This window comes from Eleutherodactylus coqui, chromosome 6, assembly GCF_035609145.1.
Source record: "Eleutherodactylus coqui strain aEleCoq1 chromosome 6, aEleCoq1.hap1, whole genome shotgun sequence".
Classification (NCBI taxonomy): Eukaryota; Metazoa; Chordata; class Amphibia; order Anura; family Eleutherodactylidae; genus Eleutherodactylus; species Eleutherodactylus coqui.
The window spans coordinates 181,143,027-181,168,759 of NC_089842.1; the positions used below are offsets into that span (position 1 = coordinate 181,143,027).

The window sequence follows — 25,733 nt, forward strand, 5'->3', positions numbered from 1 at the left end:
TCTGTTCCTGGAAAATTTGAGCAAAAACTATAGAGGATGTAATGCCAGAACTGAGATGTCCACAGGCGGATTTTTGCTGCGGAACCTGGAGCAGGCGTTCCGCTAAGGATTCTGCAGCAATAACCCTCCATTGCATGCTATGGTAAAATGATTCTTCGTGTCCACTACAGAAACAAATGGCGGTTTGAAGTCAATGGAAGCAGTCCAATCCTCAGCGTGTCCGCAATAGACATTGTGGACAGGCCTCAGATTCTGCCAAAAAGCAGGGGTTTAAAAAAAACGCTGAACTGCACATGTGCACAGCCACGCTGGCTGGCACTTCCGCACACGTCCGCAGTACAGAAAATAGAAGGTCGGACAGGTAAGCAGGGACCTCGGCCGCGGGCAGGGTCTGATTCCGCTGCGGGCTCCTGCATGCGGAATCCGACCCACTTGTGGACATGAGTCCATAGGCTAGGCAAAGTATGTAGCCTCAAGGGGGGTGGAGGAGGGAGTGGAAGAACAATTGCCCTTAAATTTATGTCTGCACCCAATTGGACACAATCATAAGTACATAAATGAATGTTACAGTTAGATACATAGTTACATAGCTTAATATGTGTGCTCAACAGAGCCAAACCCATTAGGGCTCATTCACACAGGCATATGCAATTTCGGTCCGTGATAAACAGAGCAATGTCACTATGTGTGTATGTGTATGTTACGTGTGATTTGTTGCATATGGGTTTTTTGGGTTTTTTCATCTGTGTAGCTTTTGTTTTTCATGCACACATATAAAAAAAATGCAAGGCGGCCAAATTGATGTCACCTTTTTGTTTTTACTGTTTGTTTTGTTTACAGTCCCATAGACTTTCATGAATACCGTCCAAAATAGGACATATTGCTTTTTTTTTTTTTTTAAAACACAACATCAGTCCGCATAAAAAAATGTATATCTAAATACACCAATTAACTTTTATGGATGTGTGCGCTATGAAGTCAGTAAAAAATACAGAGAGCACACAGACAAAAAATACGCCAGTGTGAGATAGAAAGATAAAATAGATAGAATAGATAGATAGATAATCTATGTATAAATGAGCTAATCAAAATGAAAGCACTGGTGACAAAAATGCTAAGGTCAACTAATAAGCAGAGCAATTACAAATTAATGGAATCACATCACTGAAGTCTTCTCTGTTCTGTCCAGGAGGCATTCAGCATTAGATCCACACATCAATGTCAATTCATTTCCATCAACACTTCCTGTCTTTAACCTATCCCCCGTACATTTACATTCTCCTCTGCTGTCATTTCTGCCTTGTTGTTAAAACACTGCCATCTGTGCAAGGACAGATCTAGAGCCCATTACAAGCAACCAGTGGGAAAGAGACCTAAATCCCTGCTTTGCAAACTATTCCTGGCTCTGTCTGCTCTGATTTTTTGCAGCCGAGACTAGCATATGCCCTTGGTAAGATACATAAAACAGCTTCCAGACCTTTTCCGTTTTAATCCATATTCTTCTCTTATGTTAATTTTGTTCCTTCACATTACAAATACAGTGTAAGAAAGAAACGAAGGGTTACATTTTGTGTTGTACTGAGATACAAGTCCTCTTTGCCACCTTCACATTAAAGGGGTTATCTTGGTTATAAATATTGATTACCTATCCTTAGCATATAGGGCCATCAATATCTGATCAGTGGAGGTCCGACTTTCAGCACACCCACCAATCATTTGTTTGAAGGGGCTGCAATGCTCGTTCGAGTACTGCGGCTTTTAGAATGTTTACATTTGCCTGCGTTCAGGTTCATACTGAGAATGCTTTACTTTTCTTAGTGACTATTCTGAGAACTGCAGGGTTATCAAATTCACTTCATCGGAGAGGGGAGAGGCAGGAAAAGGAAGCTGCTTTAGAGAGAAACAGAGCAGAGAGACTTTTACAGACGTGCTGCTGCAGCTAATAGTGGGCGTCTTCCAGCTAGGAAAATCACATCCACACTGCTCAGTACTGCTATATAATCTCCACCATGAATGCAGTTATTTCTATGTGTATTAGGCCAGGCTCACATAAGCGTATGAGATATACACCCATGGCATGCAGTCAGCACGTAATGGCAATGCGTACTGACTGTGTGCTGCTCATCGCCATGTACTATCCTGGCGTGTATAATCGCATAATAGGACATTTTTCTTGTGCACGTATTTGGCATAAGTCATGTGAGTGGCAACATGCCCTCCTGTGGCAGATTAGTACAGCATAGGGAGCAGGATCTCCTCATGTTTAATTGGCCAGAAAGCATATTATTCCACATGTTCACACAAAGTCAGGTACATTTTAAATATTTACCTATATAATGTTGGTTCACCAAATAGAATCTTATACTTTGAAGTCAAATAAAGTGTCAAACCGGTTAATACAAGCAATGAGACTGTATATAGGTAATTTTTTTTTACTGAATTCCATGTAAAACCAGGAAGTTTGTAAATCCCACTATCTTCTACATGGTCCACATAATGAAAGTCTTGGTTCTTTGGTAACTTTGCTTCCAGGAGATCACATGGTCACTAGAGATATTTCTATCTATAGGGGTTCAGTGAATAAAAAACATTTTGCTTCATCATGAACAGCCATTATTTTGTTCTGAAAAGAAATTCTTTGATGAGTACATTATTTATTCCATATTAATTCTGTAAGCCCCAAGATAACTCTAAGAATCCTTTCAGATGAGCCAATTCTCGTTTTAACGAGGGAACGAGCAACATCACCGCTAGCTCATTCACTTTTGTGCAGTCTGTTTAGACAGGCAGATGCATCATTGGCTCGTTTAAATGAGAACTGTTCAGAATCGTTCAGTCTTACACATTTGCTATGTAATAAAATGTGAAAGACTGAAAGCTATCTATTTAAATCGAACGAGCCAACGATGGTTTTTATGCCTGCATAAAATGGGCGATCAGAGAGCAAGTGATTCTCATTTGTCGTTGGCTCGCATTTAGACTGAATGATATAGTTCACTTTTGCTTGTTTGAACAATTTTTTGAACGATAATTGTTCCGTCTAGAAGCACCCTTAAGCAGAGGTATCATGCAAGAGTAGAAAAGGGGTCTGCCTTCTTTTTCTAGAAAATGTACAACTCTTATCTGTGGGATGTGTCTTTTATAGCAGCTCAGCTCCATTAAAGTAAATGGGGCTCAGCTGTCATACCAAGCAGATCCCTGGGACAGTAGTTTTTTCTAATTTTGTACCCTTCTGCAATCAATAACATAGCTGTAGGAGTCGCAGAGGCCACAACTGTAACCTGACCCCTTAGCCAAAGGGGCCATGAGGCCTCTATTAATACTGTGTTAGCCAGCACTATCACCATGAACCCACTGTGGCCCACACGACCTGCAACTCAGTGTCTTCAATCACAACTTTCTTTCCTTCAGCCACGCAACGCTGCTAGCTGAGCGGTTCAACTCCTCACTGCAGCTCATATTGTACTAAGAACAAAAGAGACTGCAGGGAGGAGTTGGACCGCTCAGCCAGCAGTGCTGCATGAGTGAAGGAAAGGAAGTTGTGGCTGAAGACACCGAGTTGCCATGCAGGGGTAAAGGTACCAGTGCCCCTATTAGAACTCTAAATTAGGTAAGAAGCAGTAGTATTGAGGACAACATTCACTGGGAGGGAGGGATATTCAAGAGCACACAGAATATTATTATTTAGGGAGGAAGTAGAAGCAAGGTGGAGAACTATTGGGGAGATAGCAGGTGCCCACAGGAGCATTACGGGAGAGAGCATTGGGGGGAGAGGGTAAAGGAAGCAGGGGCACAGAAGACCACTATTACTTTGGGGAGAAACAAAGGGAACATTATCACAATGTGAGGGCACATTGAGATCAGTATGACTTTGGGGATGGGGGGGGGGAGGAACAGAGAGGACCAGCACTACTTTGGGGGAAGAGAGAGGGACCACCATTTGTCACAAATAGGGGTGCTATTATTGTGCAGCAAAGATGGGACATTTGTAGGGCACAAAGGCTGTATTTTTACAGTGAGAAGAATAGAGTAGTTGCCATTTTGTGGATAACTAAGCAAAGCTACTGCATCTAAGCATGTCATGTTATAATGAATGTCATTCACATACATATATGCCAGCTCTGAGGTATACATTTTTAAGGGTAGCGGCCATGAGCTGTGAGGTAAAATTTTATGGCAGAAGGGGAAGAGGGATGGCTCAACTCTTGCACCAGGGCTCATAAGCCTCTGGTTACGCCCCTTGTCTGCACACTGGAGTTTGACTTTGGAAAATGGGATTTTAGCGTTAACTGCAGAGCAATCTGAATTTTTTATAGAGTTAGGTCTTGAAAATGAAGAAAAAAAATTATTCTGGGCAATATGTTTCAGTGGTGAAGGGGAAGGGGTGGCTGAAAATGATTTGACTGAGAAAGCTGAAAAATGAACAAAAGAATAGAGGCAGAATAACCAGAGCAATAGGGTTAAATTGCTAGAAATAGGTTTTTTGTCTCACATTACTGACCTATAATGACCTTTCATCACAATTGTTGTAACATGCAAACAACTTTAGTTAAAACTGTAAGGCCCCTTTCACCCCAGTGTTAGGCCTCAGTTCAGGATTTCCGTCCCTCTGCTCTGTTATTGGAAAGAAAAACTAAAATAAAAGGGGGAAAAAACGGAAAGCAAACAAAAAGGCTTCAGTTTTCTTCTGGTCCATTAGGTTTCCATTTTTTTAGACAGGGAAATAGTGCTGTCTGCAGTGCTATTTGTCCAGTAAAAAAAGCGGAAGTCAAACGAAATGCAGTCAAATGGGAACATTTCAATTTTGTTTTTTATCATTGATTTGAAAGGAAAAAAATGGATCCATTTAACTTCAGTTTCTCAGTTCCAAAATTAGAACAGAGAAACGGAAAGCCCTACTGGAGCCCAAATGCAGATGTGAAAGGGGCCTAAGCTGTATATTATTTTTGGACTTGTTTTGCAATACAATATTACAGTGGAGGGAACAAAATTCATCCAAGAAAGCGCGAGAAAAGACACACAATATATCTGTTGGGTGGATGATCATTATTCCAATCTCCGTCTATTCTGAGTCTATGAATGAAGTCATGTAATTAGTGAATACCATGCTATTGATGTTTTTCTTTGGATTTACATTAATGAGCTGAATACTGATGTCTTTATGAGAGCCCGCATTTCTTGAATATAGACAATGTATATCAAAAAATATCTCTACAGCATATAGGCCTGGTGAATGGCAATCAAGTTGCAGGATACTTGCTTGTGGCTGTATTACAAACATGCAGGCAGGATATAACAACACACTACAAGAGCAAAGAAACATTTCAAAAGCAAATACATGAAGATTGATTTGTATTACTGCCAGTGATGTAGCTATAAGGCCTCCTTCCCACGGATGGATTTCCGCTGCATAATACGCGGCGAAAATCCGCTGCGTTGCCCGCAGCTATTAGGTTATATTGAACCTAATAGCTCAATGCTCACGGTGAGGAATTCCATTGCGGAATTCCGCACCGTGAAATCACCCGACCTCACCCGCGGCATGCTCTATTTGCCGCGGGTGTACGCGCGGCCGGCTTCCATTGCAGTCAATGGAAGCCGTCCGTCACGCTATCTTTCGCTGTAGCACAAGGGTCACACTTGCGACCAGGCCCCTATGCCAGGGGGCTTACAGGCCCCCCTCACCACAGTAGCCTATATGCACCATAAATCATTTACTCAGCAGGTTCCTTAAACCACTCCATGCCATATCACACTGACAATGGCATGCGGAGGAGGGAAGAAGCAAGCTGAGTAAATGCTTTATGATTGATAGAGAGAAGGGCAAAGGAGGATGTTATGTGCAGCTTGTGGGCTCTTCCCACTCAGTAAGGATGACAGCCCGCTCAGCGCTGTGCTCCTCTTTCACTGGCCCTCCATCTTGTCCACACTGCATCAGCGGCAGGCAGCAGAATTGGCGAGACACCAGGGGCCCAGATCTCCAGGAGGGCCAACTAAAAGAGCTGTGAATAGGGTAAAACTTTCCAAGGTGGGAATACCCTTTAAGCGTTCCATTACATTTTTGAATAGTGCAGCATTTTCTATCTAGTCTTCAATAAACCAAGTAAAAAACAGTTTGGAGGCTCTTACACATGGATAGGACATGGCTGTCTGCCTTTGACCTTAGTAAGTATTAAGGCCTCATGTCCACGGGGAAAATCGGGCCCGCTACGGATTCTACATGTAGAATCTGCAGCGGGTCCCTCCTGCCCCGCGGACATGAGCGCCGAAAAGGAGAATAAATGAGAATAAACTTACCTCCGATCCGCTCCGTTTCTTCTCTTCGCGGCGGCGTCATCTTCTCTCGTCGCGGCCGGATCTTCATTCTTCGGCTCGGCGGATGTGCACGATGACGTCGGTGACGTGCCCCGCGCATGCGCCGGGCCGAAGCAAAATGATCCGGCCGCGGCTGAGAGAGGATGGCGCGGCGCCGAAGAGAAGAAACGGAGCGGGTAAGTAAAATATGATTTTTGTGTCCCGCGGATCCGGACGGCTTCCATAGGCTTCAATAGAAGCCCGCGGGAGACCCGCATGAAAATGGAGCATGGTCCGGATTTTTTCATGCTCCATTTTTTTTTAAATCACTTTTATTGACGATCCGCGGGTATTTATCTACCCGCGGGTGGTCAATGCATCCCTATGGGGTGCGGATCCGCGCGCGGGAGAAGAGTTAAAATCCGCTGCGGATTTTAATTCTTCTTTTCCCCGTGGACATGAGCCCTAACCCCAATGCTGGTCATTGGGACATATAAAAATCAATCATGAGGAAATTAATACCTGTGTTCTCTCCAAGATTACAACAAAGCAGTGTTTTCAGGAGCATGCAGGAAATCCTGGTGATTCATAACCAGGAAGGTCATGTTTTTCTTCTGTTGACTTTTTCATCAGGTCTAGGATTGCCCAGGATATAGAAAACATTGCTGTTTTCTTTCAGGAATAGCACCACACATTTCCACAGGTTGTGTCTGGTATTGCCCTTTCATTCCCATTCACTTCAGTAGAGCTGATCTGCAAAACCAGACAAAACCCCTGGACAGGTGAGGAGCTCTGCCTGGAAGAAATCAACCATGTTTTTCGAATCCTGGACAAATCCTTAAGGAACCCCACTGATTGTTCACTATTATTTCCAAGACTTTTGGTAAATTCCTAATACAAATAGTGTTGCAGAGAATCATCTTAAGGAAGCCCTGAAAAATGTTGGCCTTTGTAATCATTATGTTAGCATACATATTCCTGGTTCTAATTCTCAGAACGGCGATTTCTATAAACCAGACTCATAATAGCTTCTGACGTTATCTTTAGCATTTCTTCAAGGAAGTAATTTGCTAGTAACATTATTGAAGAATAATTTAACCCATGTCCTAAAGTGCACTATAGGCCAACAGTTATCTGTGTATCCTAGTGCGCTTAGGATATGGTCAGCAGAGCTTTTCATTTAAACACAATAGAGGCGATTCATCATGTCCATTAGTAAAGAAGCTGCCCGTTAGCTCTGGATCTCATTTTAGTCATTTTGAGTTATGTCAAAGTAGTCAGTCATTCTCATGTAATAGACATTAACAAATGGCCAGTCGAATACCTCTGGGTATGTTATAGCCACTTGCTACTTTAAACATGTTGCCTCACACAGAACCCATTGTCCATATACCCTTTTGGATCATAAGGATATCATGGAGGATGGTCCCCCACTCCATGAGCCAGAAGAGGGATCTGATTAGGAAGGTGTGCCTTTAAAACCAGCCCAGCTTGGGTTTTCCTTCTGCGGATGTCCATTAAAAATTCAAAGTCATCCAATGATTTCTGCAGGTGCCATGTCAGTTTTTCCAGTAGTATAATGTACTACTAAATAAAATAGAATGGAGAGTTCTCTCATTAAAACTTTCCTCTCTGCATCATGGTGGTGAAAGATAACCAACTACCGCACTTAATTAACAATTGTAAAGGTGTATCTGAAAACTCAGAAAATATATTTAGCAGATAGGGTAGATGCAGATAGATTACCAAGGGTACTTTAACAGTGTTGCGGAATATGCCCTCCTGCGGAATAGTCAGCACCAAAATTTGCACTGCTAACATGCAGAGTTTGTTGCAGAATTGAAAATAGCGGAATCTTGCTGGCAATTCCACATCAAAATTTGCGGATTTGGGTGTAGAATTTAGGGATCGCATATTCTGCAACACTGTTGTAGAATATTCTGTCCCATGTGAAAGGTCCCTTAATGAATTCTATGTATTAGAGCCAAAAGGAAAGGAGAAAAGTAAGCAAATAACCATTAAAAACCACTTTCCTGGTTTTCTGTAAAGAAATACAATAAATAATATAATAATGATAATAATAACAGAGAATTAAGAGATCTGAAAGTGTTAATTTAGACTATAGAGTGCTATAAAGTAGCAGAGAAAACATGTATTTCAAAAGTGAGAACTTAACTGGAGAGGAAATAGGGCAGTGTGTTGCATGTTGACATTTAAAACGCCTCTGCTGTTTTCTGATGTGGTCGTGTAAACTGTCACGACTACAGGAAATTTAAAGATTTATTACGCACCCTAAGTCTTTGATTTGACATGGTAAAGCTTTTAAAAATCAAAAACTTTCTGGTAAGGGGATAAATTATCATAACTTCCAGTCCATTCACAGTGATACCGCAAATAAATGGAAATGTGATCCGCCCACAAGATACTTAAATAACCATCAGCTGTAAAAAAAAAAAAAAAAGGTCAACTTACTCAATAGTCACAAATATGGGTTACGATTAGAGATGAGCGAACCTACTCGTTTCAAGTAATTACTCGATCGAGCACCGCGATTTTCGAGTACTTCACTACTCAGGTGAAAGGATTCGGGGGGCGGGGGGGAGGCGTGGCGGAGCGGGGGGTAGCAGCGAGGAACAGGGGGGAGCCTCTCTCTACCTCTCCCCCCCACTCCCCGCTGCAACCCCCCACTCACCCACGGTGCCCCCCGAATCTTTTCGCCCGAGTACAGAAGTACTCGAAAATCGCGGCGCTTGGGCGAAAAGGGGGCATGGCCGAGTATGCTCGCTCATCTCTAGTTACGATTCATACAGCATTTTATGCCAGAAAAATGGCAAATCTGACCAATCTTTGCCCAAGATTCTTGAAAGCAGTTATGCCAGAAATGTCCAAAAAAAACTAGTCAAAAGTTTCCTTTGAAGTTGGAAAAGAGGCTAATTTTTATAAACTTCCCTCAATATTGGAAATTACTAGTTGTTGTAGATGATGTATTTTCCATAAAAATTCACGGACGGCTTATTACAACCCATTAATATAAATGTGAACTGTGTAATGCTTAGTCTCTCCTATGCTGGCAGTGCAGGGAAATCAAATACTTACTGCCTGGTTTCCCCATAGATTATTGCTGAATGTTGTAGGCCTAAGCATTGGGACACTGTGCTCACCTTATCCAATTCTTTAATCTGCCTAGTAGGGGATGATGGGTTGTCTTCAGAATGGATACAGATAAAAAATGCAGGAAAGCAGATTTGCAAAAGTAAAATTTTTACCTTTTCCTTAGAATTAGCATTCATTCAACTTTGAATTTAGTTTAGTGACTTTTTAATATATATGTTATTAATTATCTTGTACTGACCATGGGTCACAGCCTATATTATATAGTAGTATAGTACTGCAGTCCAAATTCTCATAGCCAGAGGCGTAACTTGAAGCTCCTGGGCCCCAATGCAAAACCTGTAACAGGGCCCCCAACTATAATGCTTTATTCATAGTACTGGACTCCCTATATAGAGAAAAGAGGCCTTATGGGCCCTCTAAGGCTCCTGGGCCCGGGTGCAACCGCATCCCCTGCATCCTCTATAGTTACGCCTCTGCTCATGGCTTTAAAGATGAAACTTAATTTCCTTCTGGCTCAATGTCTGCATAGAGTTTGTTTTGGTGTCTTATATTCTGGGAAGTGTCATCTTTATACAAGAACAAGTACAGTAATATGATCTAGGAAATGTAGGATAAAATATCACACCGCTTATTATTTGAGATTATGTGCATCAGTTTTGGAAAGACACACTAAATAACACAGAAATGCTACACAAAATATCAAGTAAAATGACCAATTATTATAAGACCTGAAATATCATTATTGTATAGTGACGATCACAGAGACAAAAAAGTTATATCAAAACACTCTTGAGATAATATGCAATTTGAAAGTAAGAGGTACATGTTATGCTCTGCTCTCATTAGAGCCTCCATAAAAGGTCTGGTCCAAAATCTCGCTGTTGTGTCTAGCACAATGCCGGATGGCATGACAGAAACCTGATTGACACAATTATAATCAATGGTGTCTGTCAAGCACCATTTTGTGTCCACGATGTGCCAGATCTGAGACTTTTGTGATTCTCGTTGTTCAGCCCCTATGATGGAGTCCAACAAAGGAAATGAACAGGGTAGATGTGAATAGAGCCTAAATGACTCCTTTCACTATGCATTATAATCACCTCAATTAACGGAAATAAAAAAAACCCTTACTTTTCTGTAGACAATCATGTTAGGAGTGTTGTCCTCAGGATCTGTAACTCCAACAACACTTGTATCAGAAGGCTGAGCCATGACTGGAATTTCTCACAGACGCTGGAATAAAAATACAGCAAATTAGACAAGAAAACACAATATATTTATTACATTTGAGAATTAAAGTAACAAAAGGACGAAATAATCAATCTAAAGAGAAGACAAGGTAAACACATATACCTGGAAATTAGTGATTAACTGTCAACCTGTCAGGCTTATCACATGCATTGATTCATATACTACTCGAAGCACATTGAAAGATGGCCATGTAGGTTAATTAAATGAACTGGCTTATTGAGGTTTCCATTTTTTTTTTGCCTTATGAACTGGTTACTGTACGTCTGAAAAATTGTTACATCCAACCTGGACATATTGGTTTATATATAGATATATTAGTCAATTGCTGCAGATAACACATTACAAAAGAGAAACGCAAAACAAGAAACCTAACCTTCTGAAACATAGAGGCTCTACCCAATATTGGAGTACTTGCCCTGATGAGGGCAACCCCTTCTTAGGAACCTGGAATTACCCTGTCTTTAACCAGATGGTAACTAGGAATAGTGGTAACGATAAGATTACACACAATGCAAATCAAACCACTAGTGAACAGGGAATAAGATAATCAAACACCCCAGATATGTCAGAAAATAATCAGCAGACATAGATTTGTAAAAACACAGTTCAGGACCAGGAACTGCTGGCAAGACCAGTAACACCCTCAGACGAAAAGTATAAATGGCATCCTCAATGAAAAAGGAGCCAGACTAAATTTATACAAACTAAAGCTGATTGGCTTACTGAGATGCCCACCTTCTAGCTAACCAATCAGTCCAAACATTAGCACAGAATTGTCCCCACCAGCGTCAAGCAATGAAATATCAGGAAGCATGTGCTGATGTGAGGATCACGTGGGCAGGGGCTGACACCTTGACATCACCCTGATCCAGATCCTCAAATGCAGCCGGTGAGCCATGACGTTAAATATTTGTGAATACAGTAATACACAATTGTTGATACTATAAACTATATAAAGGTAATGGGTTTACAACCACGTTAAGAGCTAAACAATATGATGTCATGTAATTTATACTACAGTATATGTAAGTTCACAGCTCTTAAAAGGGAATATAAGTTTCTCAAAAATAAAGCAAATCTGATATGTAAACCTTATTATCAATGTAGAGAAATTCTAAGTTCTCTACATTCAGTGATAAGTATTATTTCTCATCTAGTATATAATAATTCCAATATATAGAAATATATTTTATTAGATATGTGAGGTTCAGTAATCATGCACAAGTTATAGAAAATATAAATACAATACACGCAATAACAAGATATATTTACATTGTAGCAATCAGACTATGAATATCAGTTTTAAGCATGTTGGCTGCAATCAAATAATTGGAAAGCGGTGCATAATAGAAGCAAAGGTAAATGTTACTGTTACAGTTTATCAAACCTAAATGGAATGTTTTGAAGAAATAGTTGACCGTAGATTACAATGCTGTAAAGAAAATAATGGGAAGACTATTTACCCTTTTTGTTATCTGCTTCTTGAAAATATGTGCTCTAATGTGCACAGCATCAACATTGGGATTTATCACTGAGCCAAAGAAAAGCACATACTGCATGGGATGTAGGTAATGGAAAAGCAGGACTCAAGCTGACAGTAAAACAAATCGATTGCAGCATCAGTACACAATCAAATTTCTATGACATTGTAGAGCTGATGGAAAACTATTCCTATGAAAGTAGCGGTGGCCTTGGTTAAATTGTCATAGTACTAAACGAAAAGCTGCACCCCCTGTCTTGGTTGAACAGAAATGCTTTGCAGTCCATAATTCAAATGTCTTGTCTCATGAAGTCAATCCTTGTGCCTACACCCATACAACTGTCACTGAGGGTAGATTTCCAATCTGGACTGCCCCTGTAGGATATGGAGAGCCATTAATCTGGATGATGGCCATGTAATATTAACCTGTGGCTGCTGCAAGGGAAATGGTCTAGCTGGCTGTGGCTTCTCCAAGCAGAATCTGCTGTTTATTAGGGCAGCTTCCACATTAGAGCAGTTGTTTGGGATGAAAAAAACCTTTAACCCCTTAACAACTTTTTTTTTCCTGTTCTTATGTTTTTCATCCCCATATTCTAAAATTGCATCATATAATGTACTGAAAAACTGTTCAAAGTATCTGAGAGGGGCAAAACAGAAAAAAACTGCATGATCTTTTGAGGGTTTTGTTTTTACGATGTCCATGGTACGGTAAAAATGACATGTCAACTGCATTCTACGGGTCAGCATATTTTTTTTCTAATTGTGTTTACTATAAGTGATATATAACATGATATTTTGAACATTTACAGATGCAACAATACCAGTTATGTTTATTATTTTATTGCTTTGATTCTCTGTGAAAACTTTAATTTTTTGTAATATCTAGACACATTTAAACTGTTTTATGAAACATTTTTGTTTCAGTTTTCAATTTACCAATTGCCTGTACAATACACTGTAATACTTCAGCATTGCAGTTTACAGTACTTTTACTGTCACCCTATTAAACCCTGACACAAGCATGGCTTAATAGGCTGAAATCCATGGCAGGCCGGAGAGCCTTCACATTGGTACTTTTCAATTGCATCATGTAGGGGGGCTATGGGGCTCCAAGGAGGCCCACCCCTCTAGCTAGCTGCTTAGATGCTGAAGTCAGCATTAATCACAGCATTTTAGCAGTTAAACAGCAGTGATCGCAGCTTGCTCTCATTATGGCTGTTACCTGTAAGAAACAGCTGAGACTTCCAAGCTTACTCCATACACCCGCAGTGAACCGTAACATATCTGTCATAGGTCATTGAGAGGTTAAAAAGCAAAGCCACAGAGCTTTCTCATGGTGGTTTAAGTAACGTTTTTGTGTTAGCATTAGAGAACTCCTAAATCAAACTGGAATTCATTCCAGAGACTTTTTCAAGTCTGTGTGGGATGCTCAAGAACATAAATCTTTTAGATATGAAATTAAATCATACTAGGCAAACGGATAGATAAGGATATAATATGATCAGAATCATCATTTTGTACACTCGCATAGAACCTCAACAGAGGCACTATCCCACTTTTTGTCTGCCGGCCTCGCTTCTTCAACAGTGAGGTGGAGTCACTGGCGTAACTATAGAGGATGCGGTTGCACCTGGGCCCAGGAGCCTTAGGGGGCCCATAAGGCCTTTCTTCTCCATATAGGGAACCCAGTACTATGAATAAAGCATTATAGGTGGGGGGCCTGTTACAGGTTTTGCATCGGGGCCCAGAAGCTTCAAGTTACGCCTCTGGGTGGAGTGATATCAGCATTATATATTGTGCAGTCTGCACATCTCTCATATAGCGCATATTCTCTCATACAGAGACTTTGGAAAAGCCTTTGAAACTAATTTATGGAATACAGTTTTTAAACAGATAACATTTCCAAGAATACTTTCTTAGTTAAAGCAAATGATAACATTTTAACTAGATGGTATTTGGTTCCTGTAAAACTTCAAAGAACTTTTCCGCAAAGCTCCCCTCAATGTTTTTGGGTTTACGATTGTGAGGGCACTGTTATGAAAATTTAGCAGGAGTGTATGAAAGTAATGAGATTTTGACAGAGAGTCTATAATTTCAGATATTTGTTAATCTCCGTGAATTTTAAAAAGTTTCCAGAGTAGACCTTACTTCACATTGAGTTTAGAGCATCAAGGAGTATTAAACCAGTCACATTTTTTTGGCAGCAAAAATTAAAACTGTAAAAAGTACCACTTTAGAGACATTTTCTCAAGATATAAACTTATGAGTAGAGATGAGTGAGCATACTCGGTAAGGCAATATACTCGAGAGAGCATCGCCTTTTTCGAGTACCTGCTGGCTCGTCCCTGAAGATTCGGGGGGCAGCAGGGGTGAGCAAGGGGTTGCAGAGGGGATCGGGAGGGAGAGAGAGAGAGGGATCTCTCTCACTCTCCTTCCCGCTCCCCCTCGCTGCCCTGCACCGCCCCCGACCCCCATGGCCCCCCTGAATCTTCAGGGACGAGCCAGCAGGTACTCGAAAAAGGCGATGCTCTCTCGAGTATATCGCCTTACCGAATATGCTCGCTCATCTCTACTTATGAGCCATGCACAGTATAGGAGATAAGTATCTGATCGTGAGAGCAATGGTCTCTCTATACCAGAGGTCCCCAACTCCAGTCCTCAGGGACCACCAACAGGTCATGTTTTCAGGATATCCTATAGTAAGAACACCTGTGCAATGTCTGAGGACCGATAATAATTACATCACCTGTGCAATACTGAGGAAACCCTGAAAACATGACCTGTTGGCGGTCCCTGAGGACTGGAGTTGGGGAACACTGCTCTATACAATGTGAGCATGTACTCTGCTGCTCCATTCATCTCTATGGGACTTCCAAAGAGAAGCCTAGCACAGTGGTTTAATATTTCCGGTAGTCCTACAGAAATAAATGGAGCAGCAGCACTCATGCTTGTCCATCACTCCATTTATAGAAATTGACACGAGACCCTCATTCTTCTGAAGAAAACAAAATGGTGATGCCCACAGAAACCAATGAAATTCTTTTTAGAATTTCCAAGCGATTTAGCCACTCAAAAGCTAATGTCTTTGAGATTTGCAGAATTAGGGACATTTCACATATGCTGTTTTCCAATATTTTAATTTGTTTAATTTGTGAAATGGTAAACTAGCTTCAGTTCATTCCATGATAGCTGTATGGTAAAATATAGAAAATCACTTTCTACTTGGCTTTTTACTGTTTTCGGAACTTTGGCCATTGAGAAGACGCCTCCACTTCAGAAGAGCACCTTTTATTGTGATGCCTTATAATAACAAATTTGTGCAATATACACATTACATTATCTCAATGCTGACACCGATCAGTTTCATCCGAGTCTGTATTAGGTCCTTTCAACACTAGCGTTTGCTTAGCATTTAGCCATTTTGTTGTGGGAACAGCAAAACAGAAAGAAATTGTTTCAGTTTTCCAGTTCATATAAATGCATGGAAATTGAAGACCTTCAGCTGCAATCCGTTTCTGTATTTTCCGCCTCCATTCCATTTTTCACACTGCAAAAAAAAAATGCAGACTGCTGGATTTTTGATTCTGGTTTAAAAAAAAAATGGAACCAAAATGGATTGCAACATTTCTGTCAATGGAAAATGAGTAGCAAACAAAGCTATGCATGTACTTCTGTTTTCCATTTTCTGTCTGTTTAGTCTCTCCCACAATGGAACAGATAGACGAAAACTAAAACCGCTAGTGTTAATTTTGCCTTAAACTAAACTTTTTGAGTTCAGGGTTATCTACAGAGTCCATGTTAAAATTGTATCTGTAGTTTAGTAGGCCGGTATTTCAGCTACCTCATTAGTTCAGGACAGAGAAGGGAAACCAATAGCTTGTCATATATTGTTATGAAGCAGTATTCAGTATTGATTACATTTTATTTTTAGACACTCATAACTTTTCAGGGGGAAGACTTTGAGTGATTAGCGGGCACTAGATTTTTGCAAGGTTACTGATTTATTCTTCCTGTTCTTCCTGTATGGCCTTCTAGAAGCATTTAGGCAAAGTTAATGCATCAATAGCCAGTGTATTAAAGCAGAAATAGAATTCCACGTCAGCAAAAATTATTTAATGGAAACTTCGTGAAGGAGATCAAATAGCTAATAAAGACTGAATAAATTACCCACATATTGATCACACAAGTGCACTTTAGAATGTTTTGATTAGGTGTTATAAAAAAAACCCTCACAGCAACTGCCCCACTGACTGTTCTTACTCCTAGAGATGGCGTTTTACAACTTTTATAGCCTCTGCAGGGAGAAACTCTGCCTCATTGGATGCTAGTCAAGGCCAGATTCACACAGGGCAGTTTGGTGCAGTTTTTCATGTGTTTTGTTTAGCCAAAACCAAAAATGACCCTAAAGAGAGGAAAAATATAGACAAAGTCCAATGTTCCTCTTTTTTTGCACACACCCCAAAAACTGCACCAAATTCCCAGGGTGAATTTGCTCTAGAGAAGTACATTATTACTTCTTGTACAGGGCCTTATTGTGAACACTTTCATTAACTTGTGTATATGAGTTTGGATGTTTTCAGAAACCTATATCATTGAACATGTGTAAGGATAAGGAACCTTTCATGCAAGTAGACATTCCGCCACAGTGCTGCCAAATATTCCCTCCTGCAGATTATTCTTTCCCAAAACCATACTGCAAAAGTGCAGATTTTGGTGCAGAATTGAAAATAGATAGCAGAATACCGCCATCAATTCCGCACCAAAATCTGCAGTTAGCACTGCGGATTTTGGTGCGGAATTCAGGGATGGCATATTTTGCAATGCTGTTGCGGAATATTCCCTACCATTCCAAAATACAACCTGTCCTGCAAAAACAGTAGTCCTCAGACAGCTACATAGATGAAAATACAAAAAAATAATTATGATCTTTTGAAAGTGGGCAAAAACTAAAGTAAGCCGTCTCCTCAAGGGGTCAAAGGGGTTGTCCACTTGAGAACTATTGTTGGACTATCCGAAGGATAGGCTATCAATAGTGGATTGCTGGGGGTACATGACCAGGGCGGTGTGCTCATGCAATGAGCTGATTTCTGTAGGAAGTAGATAGCTTCATCCCCACTGCAGTGGCCAGGCTTGGGAACACTGCCTGTAATACCAAACCTGGCCATTGCATTAGAAACTAAGCTGTCGGATTCCTACAGAAATCAGCTCAGTGTATGAGCACACCAGCCCAAAGAACAGCTGAATGGTGTGGTTCTCGAATGGTAGCCCTTCACCATCTTCATTGATGTACTATTAATCCTACTATTCTATTTTACTATTATCCTAAGGACAGCCTCAAGCCACAGTGATGGAAACTTCAATGAAGGCTCTTAATAGCAATGTAAATAGAGCCTAAAACTGGCAACAAATTTAGGATAAATTGTTCAAAATAGCCAGATCATCATCACTTTTAGACACTTTTTTTTGACAAGTCCGAAAAAGGGGCATGTGATATAAAAACAGCTTTTGACACCAGAAATTGCACAACATTTTGACACAAAATCTGTTGTAAAGCATAGCCAATTAATATGTATATGTGGTAGACAGTCTAAAGATGTGCCAGATTCATTATCCAGGATACGTCACTGTGATAAATCTGGAACATTTTAAGATTGTATGTCTAAGTTTACACTGTCCAACTTTAGACAATATTAGTAAATCTGCCCCAATGTGTATGTGGGAAGCCACACTATTCTCCAATATGTTGATGGGAGGTGGGGGGAACACAAATCATAGATTTCAACATGTTTGATTCTTTCTTTTCCTGGGAGATAAGTGCCATTAGAAGTGTCAAGGAGCAACTTGGTGTGACCACTCTTTGCCTTCAAAACAGCATCAATTCTTCTAGGTATACTTGCACACAGTTTTTGAAGCAACTCGGCAGGGATGCTCCAAACATCTTGGAGAACTAACCACAGATCTTTTGTGCATATGGGTTTGCTCAAATCCTTCTGTCTCTTCATGTAATCCCAGACTGACTCGATGTTGAGATCAGGACTCTATGGGGCCATATCATCACTTCCAGGACTCCTTGTTCTTCTTTACACTCAACATAATTCTTAATGACATTGGCTGGATGTTTGGGGTTGTTGACTGCTGCAGAATAAATTTGGCGTCAATCAGACTTCTTCCATTCTTGAAAGCAGTTTTACTTTGAAGCATTTTTTTTTCACACCTGCCTAAAACTTTTACACAGTATTGTAAATTGGAAGAATATGGCTGGTTTCCAAATAAGCCCGTTGGCTCATTGAAAAGACAGCAAATATACAGTATGTCCGAACAGAATAAGTAAAAAATAATTTAACAGCTGGTATTTCAAAAGGTATTTTGGCAGAAGCATTGTTATTTTTCAATGAATAAGAGGCAGAATAATATTATTTGTAGAAACTTTTTCTACCTTCTCTGTGAGAGATTCTCACTAATTTTCCATTGTTAGGCTTTCTTCCCACAGGTTCTTTGAAGCAGACTTTCAATTTCAGGTCAGTCATGATCAAAGTCATTGTGAAATCAAAGATGTGTAGAAACCCTGGTGGAATGGGTTTAATAACAGTTAGCTGCCTCAGAGAGAAAAGGATTAACTGGTTGGCAGTTCTTCAAGGAGCCCTAAAACTGTTCAGGAGTAAGGTTCTGGCGTGAGACTGATAGTGCAAAGAATTAAGCTGACTCTTTTACGCATAGGAGTGTGACTGTGAACAAATTATCAGTGGTACAGAATGTTATTTGTGCTGAGTATGGTACTAATCTCTTGACCTGACATGCTCAATAACTCAATAAATACATGCACATACAATACATAAATGAATGGATAAAACAATGTGTTGCCAACCCCATGGCAACATTTAATGCCCTACATTCCCTTTCCTTGATCCCCTACAAATTTAATGTTGCAGTCTTACAGCAGTGGTAACCAAGATAAGTAAGCACAGGCATATAAATAACCAATAATAACAATAGATCTGCTGCTTTACAAATGGCGCACATGGTTTGTTGGGTCAAGTGGCTACCTTACAGCTGTATGAAGTTATGCTTCTTAACCGTTTTGTGACACACATACGGCTATTTATGTCCTGACTGCATGAACCGCATTCAGTTAGCATGTATGTAACCGTCCACAGCATATGTGGTGTAAGGAGTGGGCTTGGATTCTGCTCTGTAGATGGCAGGTGTCAGCTGTTTTTGACTGCCAACACCTGCACGCAACAGCCACAATCAGGCATAACTCTCATATAGCGCCTATTAATCCTTTAAATGCCACAGTTAATTCTGACAAAAGCATTTCAATGTCCAGATCAATCTGGATTTAAAGGTCTTGAACATATCGTGGAAGTGTCGTCTGGGGGTCATGGCAGCCTTGGGCCTTCCAAAGGCCCTCAGGGCTATCATTAGTTTCTAAATATTAAGATGCGCCTGTCGTATACCTTTAATAGACAGCCTGTTAAAACAAATTCAAGTCTCCTATGGGCACTAATAAAATAAAGGTAGAAAAAAAAGTAAAATGAAGACTTTCTAATTTTTTATAAATATATTAAAATTTTACTCCCAAAAAATTGTCCCCGTTGTGGGATAAAAAAAAAACTTTAAATTTGTATCGCTACATCTGTTAAGGTCTATTTTATTAAAATATTACATTATTAATTACACATAATTAACTGTCAGGAAAAAAAACCCACAATAGCAGAATTGCGCTTTTTCTGGTCATTTCGTCTCCAAAAAAAAAAAATTAATAAATAGCGATGTAGAAGTCTTATCTTCCGCATAATTGTACCATTATAAACTACAGATTGCCCTGCAGAACAAGTACCCACAGAGCCCAATCAGCTGAAAAATTAAGAAAAAGGGGGGGGGGGGGGAGATGGGGATGGAAAGCAAATTTTTTTTGGTAAAAGGTATTTTATTTGTAAGTATTATGATTAGAGATGAGCGAACGTACTCGTCCGAGCTTGATACTCGTTCGAGTATTAGCGTGTTCAAGATGCTCGTTACTCGTAACGAGTACCACGTGATGTTCGGGTTACTTTCACTTTCCTCTCTGAGACGTTAGGCGCTTTTCTGGCCAATTGAAAGACAGGGAAGGCATTACAACTTCCCCCTGCGACGTTCAAGCCCTATACCACCCCCCTGCAGTGAGTGGCTGGGGAGATCAGGTGTCACCCGAGTATAAAAATCGGCCCCTCCCGCGGCTCGCCTCAGATGTGTTGTGAGATAGCTGAGGGACAGTGGTATCGTGTTGGAGCTGCTGTAGGGAGAGTGTTAGGAGTTAGTGTAGGCTTCAAGAACCCCAACGGTCCTTCTTAGGGCCACATCTAACCGTGTGCAGTAGTGTGGAGGCTGCTTTTAGCAGTGTTGCACATTTTTTTTTTTTGGTATATCGGCCGTGCAGAGCATTGCGCCCTGCAGTAATACTCCAGGGATAGAATTGTGTAGGCAGGGCCAGAAGACATATATTATAGATTGAATATACGCAGTGGTCCTTTAGAAAAAAATATTTGGAAAAAATCTATTTGGCCTGCCTGTCACTCTGCTCAGTGTTCTGGGTCCGTGTCTGCTGGGGGTAGTATTTCTCCAAATAAATACGCAGCCAGCTAAGTGTTACAGCAGGCTTGCGCCAAATTATTTCCTGGCTCTGAAATCACCGGTCTGTTGCAGTTAATAACAGTGCAACACTGCAGTTCCGTGACACACACATCAGGGACAGAATTGTGTAGGCAGGGCCAGAAGACATATTATAGATTGAATATACGCAGTGGTCCTTTAGAAAAAAATATTTGGAAAAAATCTATTTGGCCTGCCTGTCACTCTGCTCAGTGTTCTGGGTCCCTGTCTGCTGGGGGTAGTATTTCTCCAAATAAATACGCAGCCAGCTAAGTGTTACAGCAGGCTTGCGCCAAATTATTTCCTGGCGTTCCGTAAGCGAACTCAGCCTCCAACCACAGGCCAATAAGCGGCACATTTAATTACAGTGTTGTGTTTCTGCATTCCTGGTAATACAGCATGCTGAGGGGTAGGGGTAGGCCTAGAGGACGTGGGCGCGGCCGAGGACGCGGAGGCCCTAGTCCGGGTGTGGGCACAGGCCGAGCTCCTGATCCAGGTGTATCGCAGCCGACTGCTGCGGGATTAGGAGAGAGGCACGTTTCTGGCGTCCCCACATTCATAGCACATTTAATGGGTCCACGCGGTAGACCTTTATTAGAAAATGAGCAGTGTGAGCAGGTCCTGTTGTGGATGGCAGAAAGTGCTTCCAGCAACCTATCGTCCACCCAGAGTTCTGCGCCGTCCACTACTGCAACTCAGAATTCTCTGGCTGCTGCTCCTCCTTCCTCCCAGCCTCCTCACTCCATGAAAATGAGACATTCTGAGGAGCGGGCAGACTCCCAGGAACTGTTCTCGGGCCCCTGCTCAGATTGGGCAGCAGTGGTTCCTCTCCCACCAGAGGAGTTTATCGTGACTGATGCCCAACCATTCGAAAGTTCCCGGGGTCCGGGGGATGAGGCTGGGGACTTCCGGCAACTGTCTCAAGACCTTTCAGTGGGTGAGGAGGCCGATGACGATGAGACAAAGTTGTCTATCAGTGAGGTAGTAGTAAGGGCATTAAGTCCAAGGGAGGAGCGCACCGAGGATTCTGAGGAAGAGCAGCAGGACAATGAGGTGACTGACCCCACCTGGTTTGCTACGCCTACTGAGGACAGGTCTTCAGAGGGGGAGGCAAGGGCAGCAGTAGGGCAGGTTGCAAGAGGCAGTGCGGTGTCCAGGGGTAGAGGCAGGGCCAGACCGAATAATCCACCAACTGTTTCCCAAAGCGCCCCCTTGCGCCATGCCACCCTGCAGAGGCCGAGGTGCTCAAAGGTCTGGCAGTTTTTCACTGAGAGTGCAGACGACCGACGAACAGTGGTGTGCAACCTTTGTCGCGCCAAGATCAGCCGGGGAGCCACCACCAGCAGCCTCACCACCACCAGCATGCGCAGACATATGATGGCCAAACACCCCACAAGGTGGGACGAAGGCCGTTCACCGCCTCCGGTTTGCACCGCTGCCTCTCCCCCTGTGCCCCAACCTGCCACTGAGATCCAACCCCCCTCTGAGGACACAGGCACTACCGTCTCCTGGCCTGCACCCACACCCTCACCTCCGCTGTCCTCGGCCCCATCCAGCAATGTCTGTCAGCGCAGCGTCCAGCCGTCGCTGGCGCAAGTGTTTGAGCGCAAGCGCAAGTACGCCGCCACGCACCCGCACGCTCAAGCGTTAAACGTGCACATAGCCAAATTTATCAGCCTGGAGATGCTGCCGTATAGGGTTGTGGAAACGGAGTCCTTCAAAAGTATGATGGCGGCGGGGGCCCCACGCTACTCAGTTCCCAGTCGCCACTACTTTTCCCGATGTGCCGTCCCAGCCCTGCACGACCACGTCTCCCGCAACATTGTACGCGCCCTCACCAACGCGGTTACTGCCAAGGTCCACTTAACAACGGACACGTGGACAAGCACAGGCGGGCAGGGCCACTATATCTCCCTGACGGCACATTGGGTGAATTTAGTGGAGGCTGGGACAGAGTCAGAGCCTGGGACCGCTCACGTCCTACCCACCCCCAGAATTGCGGGCCACAGCTCAGTGGTGGTATCTGTGGCGGTGTATGCTTCCTCCACTAAACCACCCTCCTCCTCCTCCAACGCAACCTCTGTCTCGCAATCAAGATGTGTCAGCAGCAGCACGTCGGCAGCAGTCGGTGTCGCGCGGCGTGGCAGCACAGCGGTGGGCAAGCGTCAGCAGGCCGTGCTGAAACTACTCAGCTTAGGAGATAGGAGGCACACGGCCCACGAACTGCTGCAGGGTCTGACAGAGCAGACCGACCGCTGGCTTGCGCCGCTGAGCCTCCAACCGGGCATGGTCGTGTGTGACAACGGCCGTAACCTGGTGGCGGCTCTGCAGCTCGCCAGCCTCACGCACGTGCCATGCCTGGCCCATGTCTATAATTTGGTGGTTCAGCGCTTTCTGAAAAGCTACCCACGCTTGACAGACCTGCTCGGAAAGGTGCGCCGGCTCTGCGCACATTTCCGCAAGTCCCACACGGACGCTGCCACCCTGCGCACCCTGCAACATCGGTTTAATCTACCAGTGCACTGACTGCTGTGCGACGTGCCCACACGGTGGAACTCTACGCTCCACATGTTGGCCAGGCTCTATGAGCAGCGTAGAGCTATAGTGGAATACCAACTCCAACATGGGCGGCGCAGTGGGAGTCAGCCTCCTCAATTATTTTCAGAAGAGTGGGCCTGGTTGGCAGACATCTGCCAGGTCCTTCAAAACTTTGAGGAGTCTACCCAGGTGGTGAGCGGCGATGCTGCAATCATTAGCATCACCATTCCTCTTTTATGCCTCTTGAGAAGTTCCCTGCAAAGCATAAAGGCAGACGCTTTGCACTCGGAAACAGAGCCGGGGGAAGACAGTATGTCGCTGGATAGTCAGAGCACCCTCCTGTCTATATCTCAGCGCGGTGAGGAGGAGGAGGAGGAGGAGGAGGAGGAGGAGGAGGGGGAAGACACAGCTTGGCCCACTGGTGAGGGTACACATGCTGCTGGCCTGTCATCCTTTCAGCGTGTATGGCCTGAGGAGGAGGAGGAGGAGGAGGATCCTGAAAGTGATCCTACTAGTGAGGACAGCCATGTGTTGCGTACAGGTACCCTGGCACACATGGCTGACTTCATGTTAGGATGCCTTTCTCGTGACCCTCGTGTTACATTCTGGCCACTACGGATTACTGGGTGTACACACTGCTCGACCCACGGTATAAGGAGAACCTTTCCACTCTCATACCCGAAGAGGAAAGGGGTTCGAGAGTGTTGCTATACCACAGGACCCTGGCGGACAAACTGATGGTAAAATTCCCATACGACAGCGCTAGTGGCCGAAGGCGCAGTTCCGAGGGCCAGGTAGCAGGGGAGGCGCGGAGATCAGGCAGCATGTACAGCACAGGCAGGCCAACACTCTTTAGGCCCTTGACAGCTTTATGGCTCCCCAGCAAGACTGTGTCACCGCTCCCCAGTCACGGCTGAGTCTGCGGGAGCACTGTAAAAGGATGGTGAGGGAGTACGTAGCCGATCGCACGACCATCCTCCGTGACGCCTCTGCCCCCTACAACTACTGGGTGTCGAAGCTGGACACGTGGCCTGAACTCGCGCTGTATGCCCTGGAGGTGCTTGCTTGTCCTGCGGCTAGCGTCTTGTCAGAGAGGGTGTTTAGTGCGGCTGGGGTAATCATCACAGATAAGCGTACCCGCCTGTCAACCGACAGTGCCGACAGGCTAACACTCATCAAGATGAACAAAGCCTGGATTTCCCCAGACTTCTCTTCTCCACCAGCGGACAGCAGCGATACCTAAGCAATAGGTAGGCTGCACCCGCGGATGGAAGCATCGTTCTGTATCCCCATCAAAAACGGGGACCTTTTCGCTTCATCAATCTGTGTATAATATTCCTCCTCCTCCTCCTGCTCCTCCTCCTGAAACCTCACATAATCACGCCGAATGGGCAATTTTTCTTAGGCCCACAAGGCTCAGTCATCTAATTTTTCTAAACAATTTTTATACGTTTCAATGCTCATTAAAGCGTTGAAACTTTCACCTCCACCAATTTTTATTTTAACTGGGCTCCCTGCTGGCCTAGTTACCAATTAAGCCACATTAACCAAAGCGATTAATGGGTTTCACCTGCCCTCTTGGTTGGCCATGGCCAATTTTTCTGATGTACATTAGTACTGTTGATACAGCAATTTTTGTGGGCCCTCGCCTACAGTGTAATCAAATGAATTTTTAGCCCACCTGCATTACAGCTGACGTTACATCCGCTGTGTTGGGCAATGCAATGGGATATATTTATGTACCGCCGGTGGCTTCCTGGCACCCACCCATGCTGTGGGTCCACAGGGAGTTGTAAATGCATCCGTTTCCACTTCTAAGGCCTCCTTCCCACGAGCGTGACGGGCTCCGCCGCGTAATATTACGCAGTGAAGCCCGTCACGGCGCCCCCCAGAGCCCCTATACTTACCTGCGGGAGATAGCGTGAAATCGCTTCCCCGCCCACCGCCGCTGCGTCACCGCCCGTCACTGCCCACCGCCGCCGCGTCACCGGCCGTGTCACGTGACGCGGCCGGCCGCGTCATATGACGCGCGGCGGTGGGCGGGAAAGCGTTTTTTCACGCTATCTCCCGCTGGTTACAGCGGGAGATAGCGTGAACGGACGGCTTCCATTGACTGCAATGGAAGCCGTCAGCGCGTACAGCCCGTCCTCACCCGCAGAAAATAGAGCATGCTGCGGGTGAGGACGGGAGAAATCGCGGTGCGTAATTCCGCGGTGGAATTACGCATCGTGAGCATTGTGCTATTAGGTTCAATAGAACCTAATAGCATGGTGCAACGCAGCGGATTTTTGCCGCGAATTTACGCGGCGTAAATCCGTTCGTGGGAAGGAGGCCTAAAGAACCCCAGTCTGACTGGGGCATGCAGTGTGGGCCGAAGCCCACCTGCATTAAACATGACATTACTACCTCAGCTGTGTTGGGCAAT

At 43.5% G+C, this 25,733-nt stretch overlaps 1 protein-coding gene across 1 annotated transcript in view; it reads right to left on the reverse strand.

Moving 5' to 3' along the window:
• Positions 1–25,733, reverse strand: part of RGS6 (regulator of G protein signaling 6) — a 389,049-nt gene that overhangs the window by 335,878 nt on the left and 27,438 nt on the right. The window contains exon 2 of the mRNA XM_066608377.1: positions 10,540–10,641. Within this exon, the coding sequence (XP_066464474.1) occupies positions 10,540–10,620 (81 nt within the window). The 5' untranslated portion in view covers positions 10,621–10,641. The remainder of the gene's footprint in view (positions 1–10,539; positions 10,642–25,733) is intronic.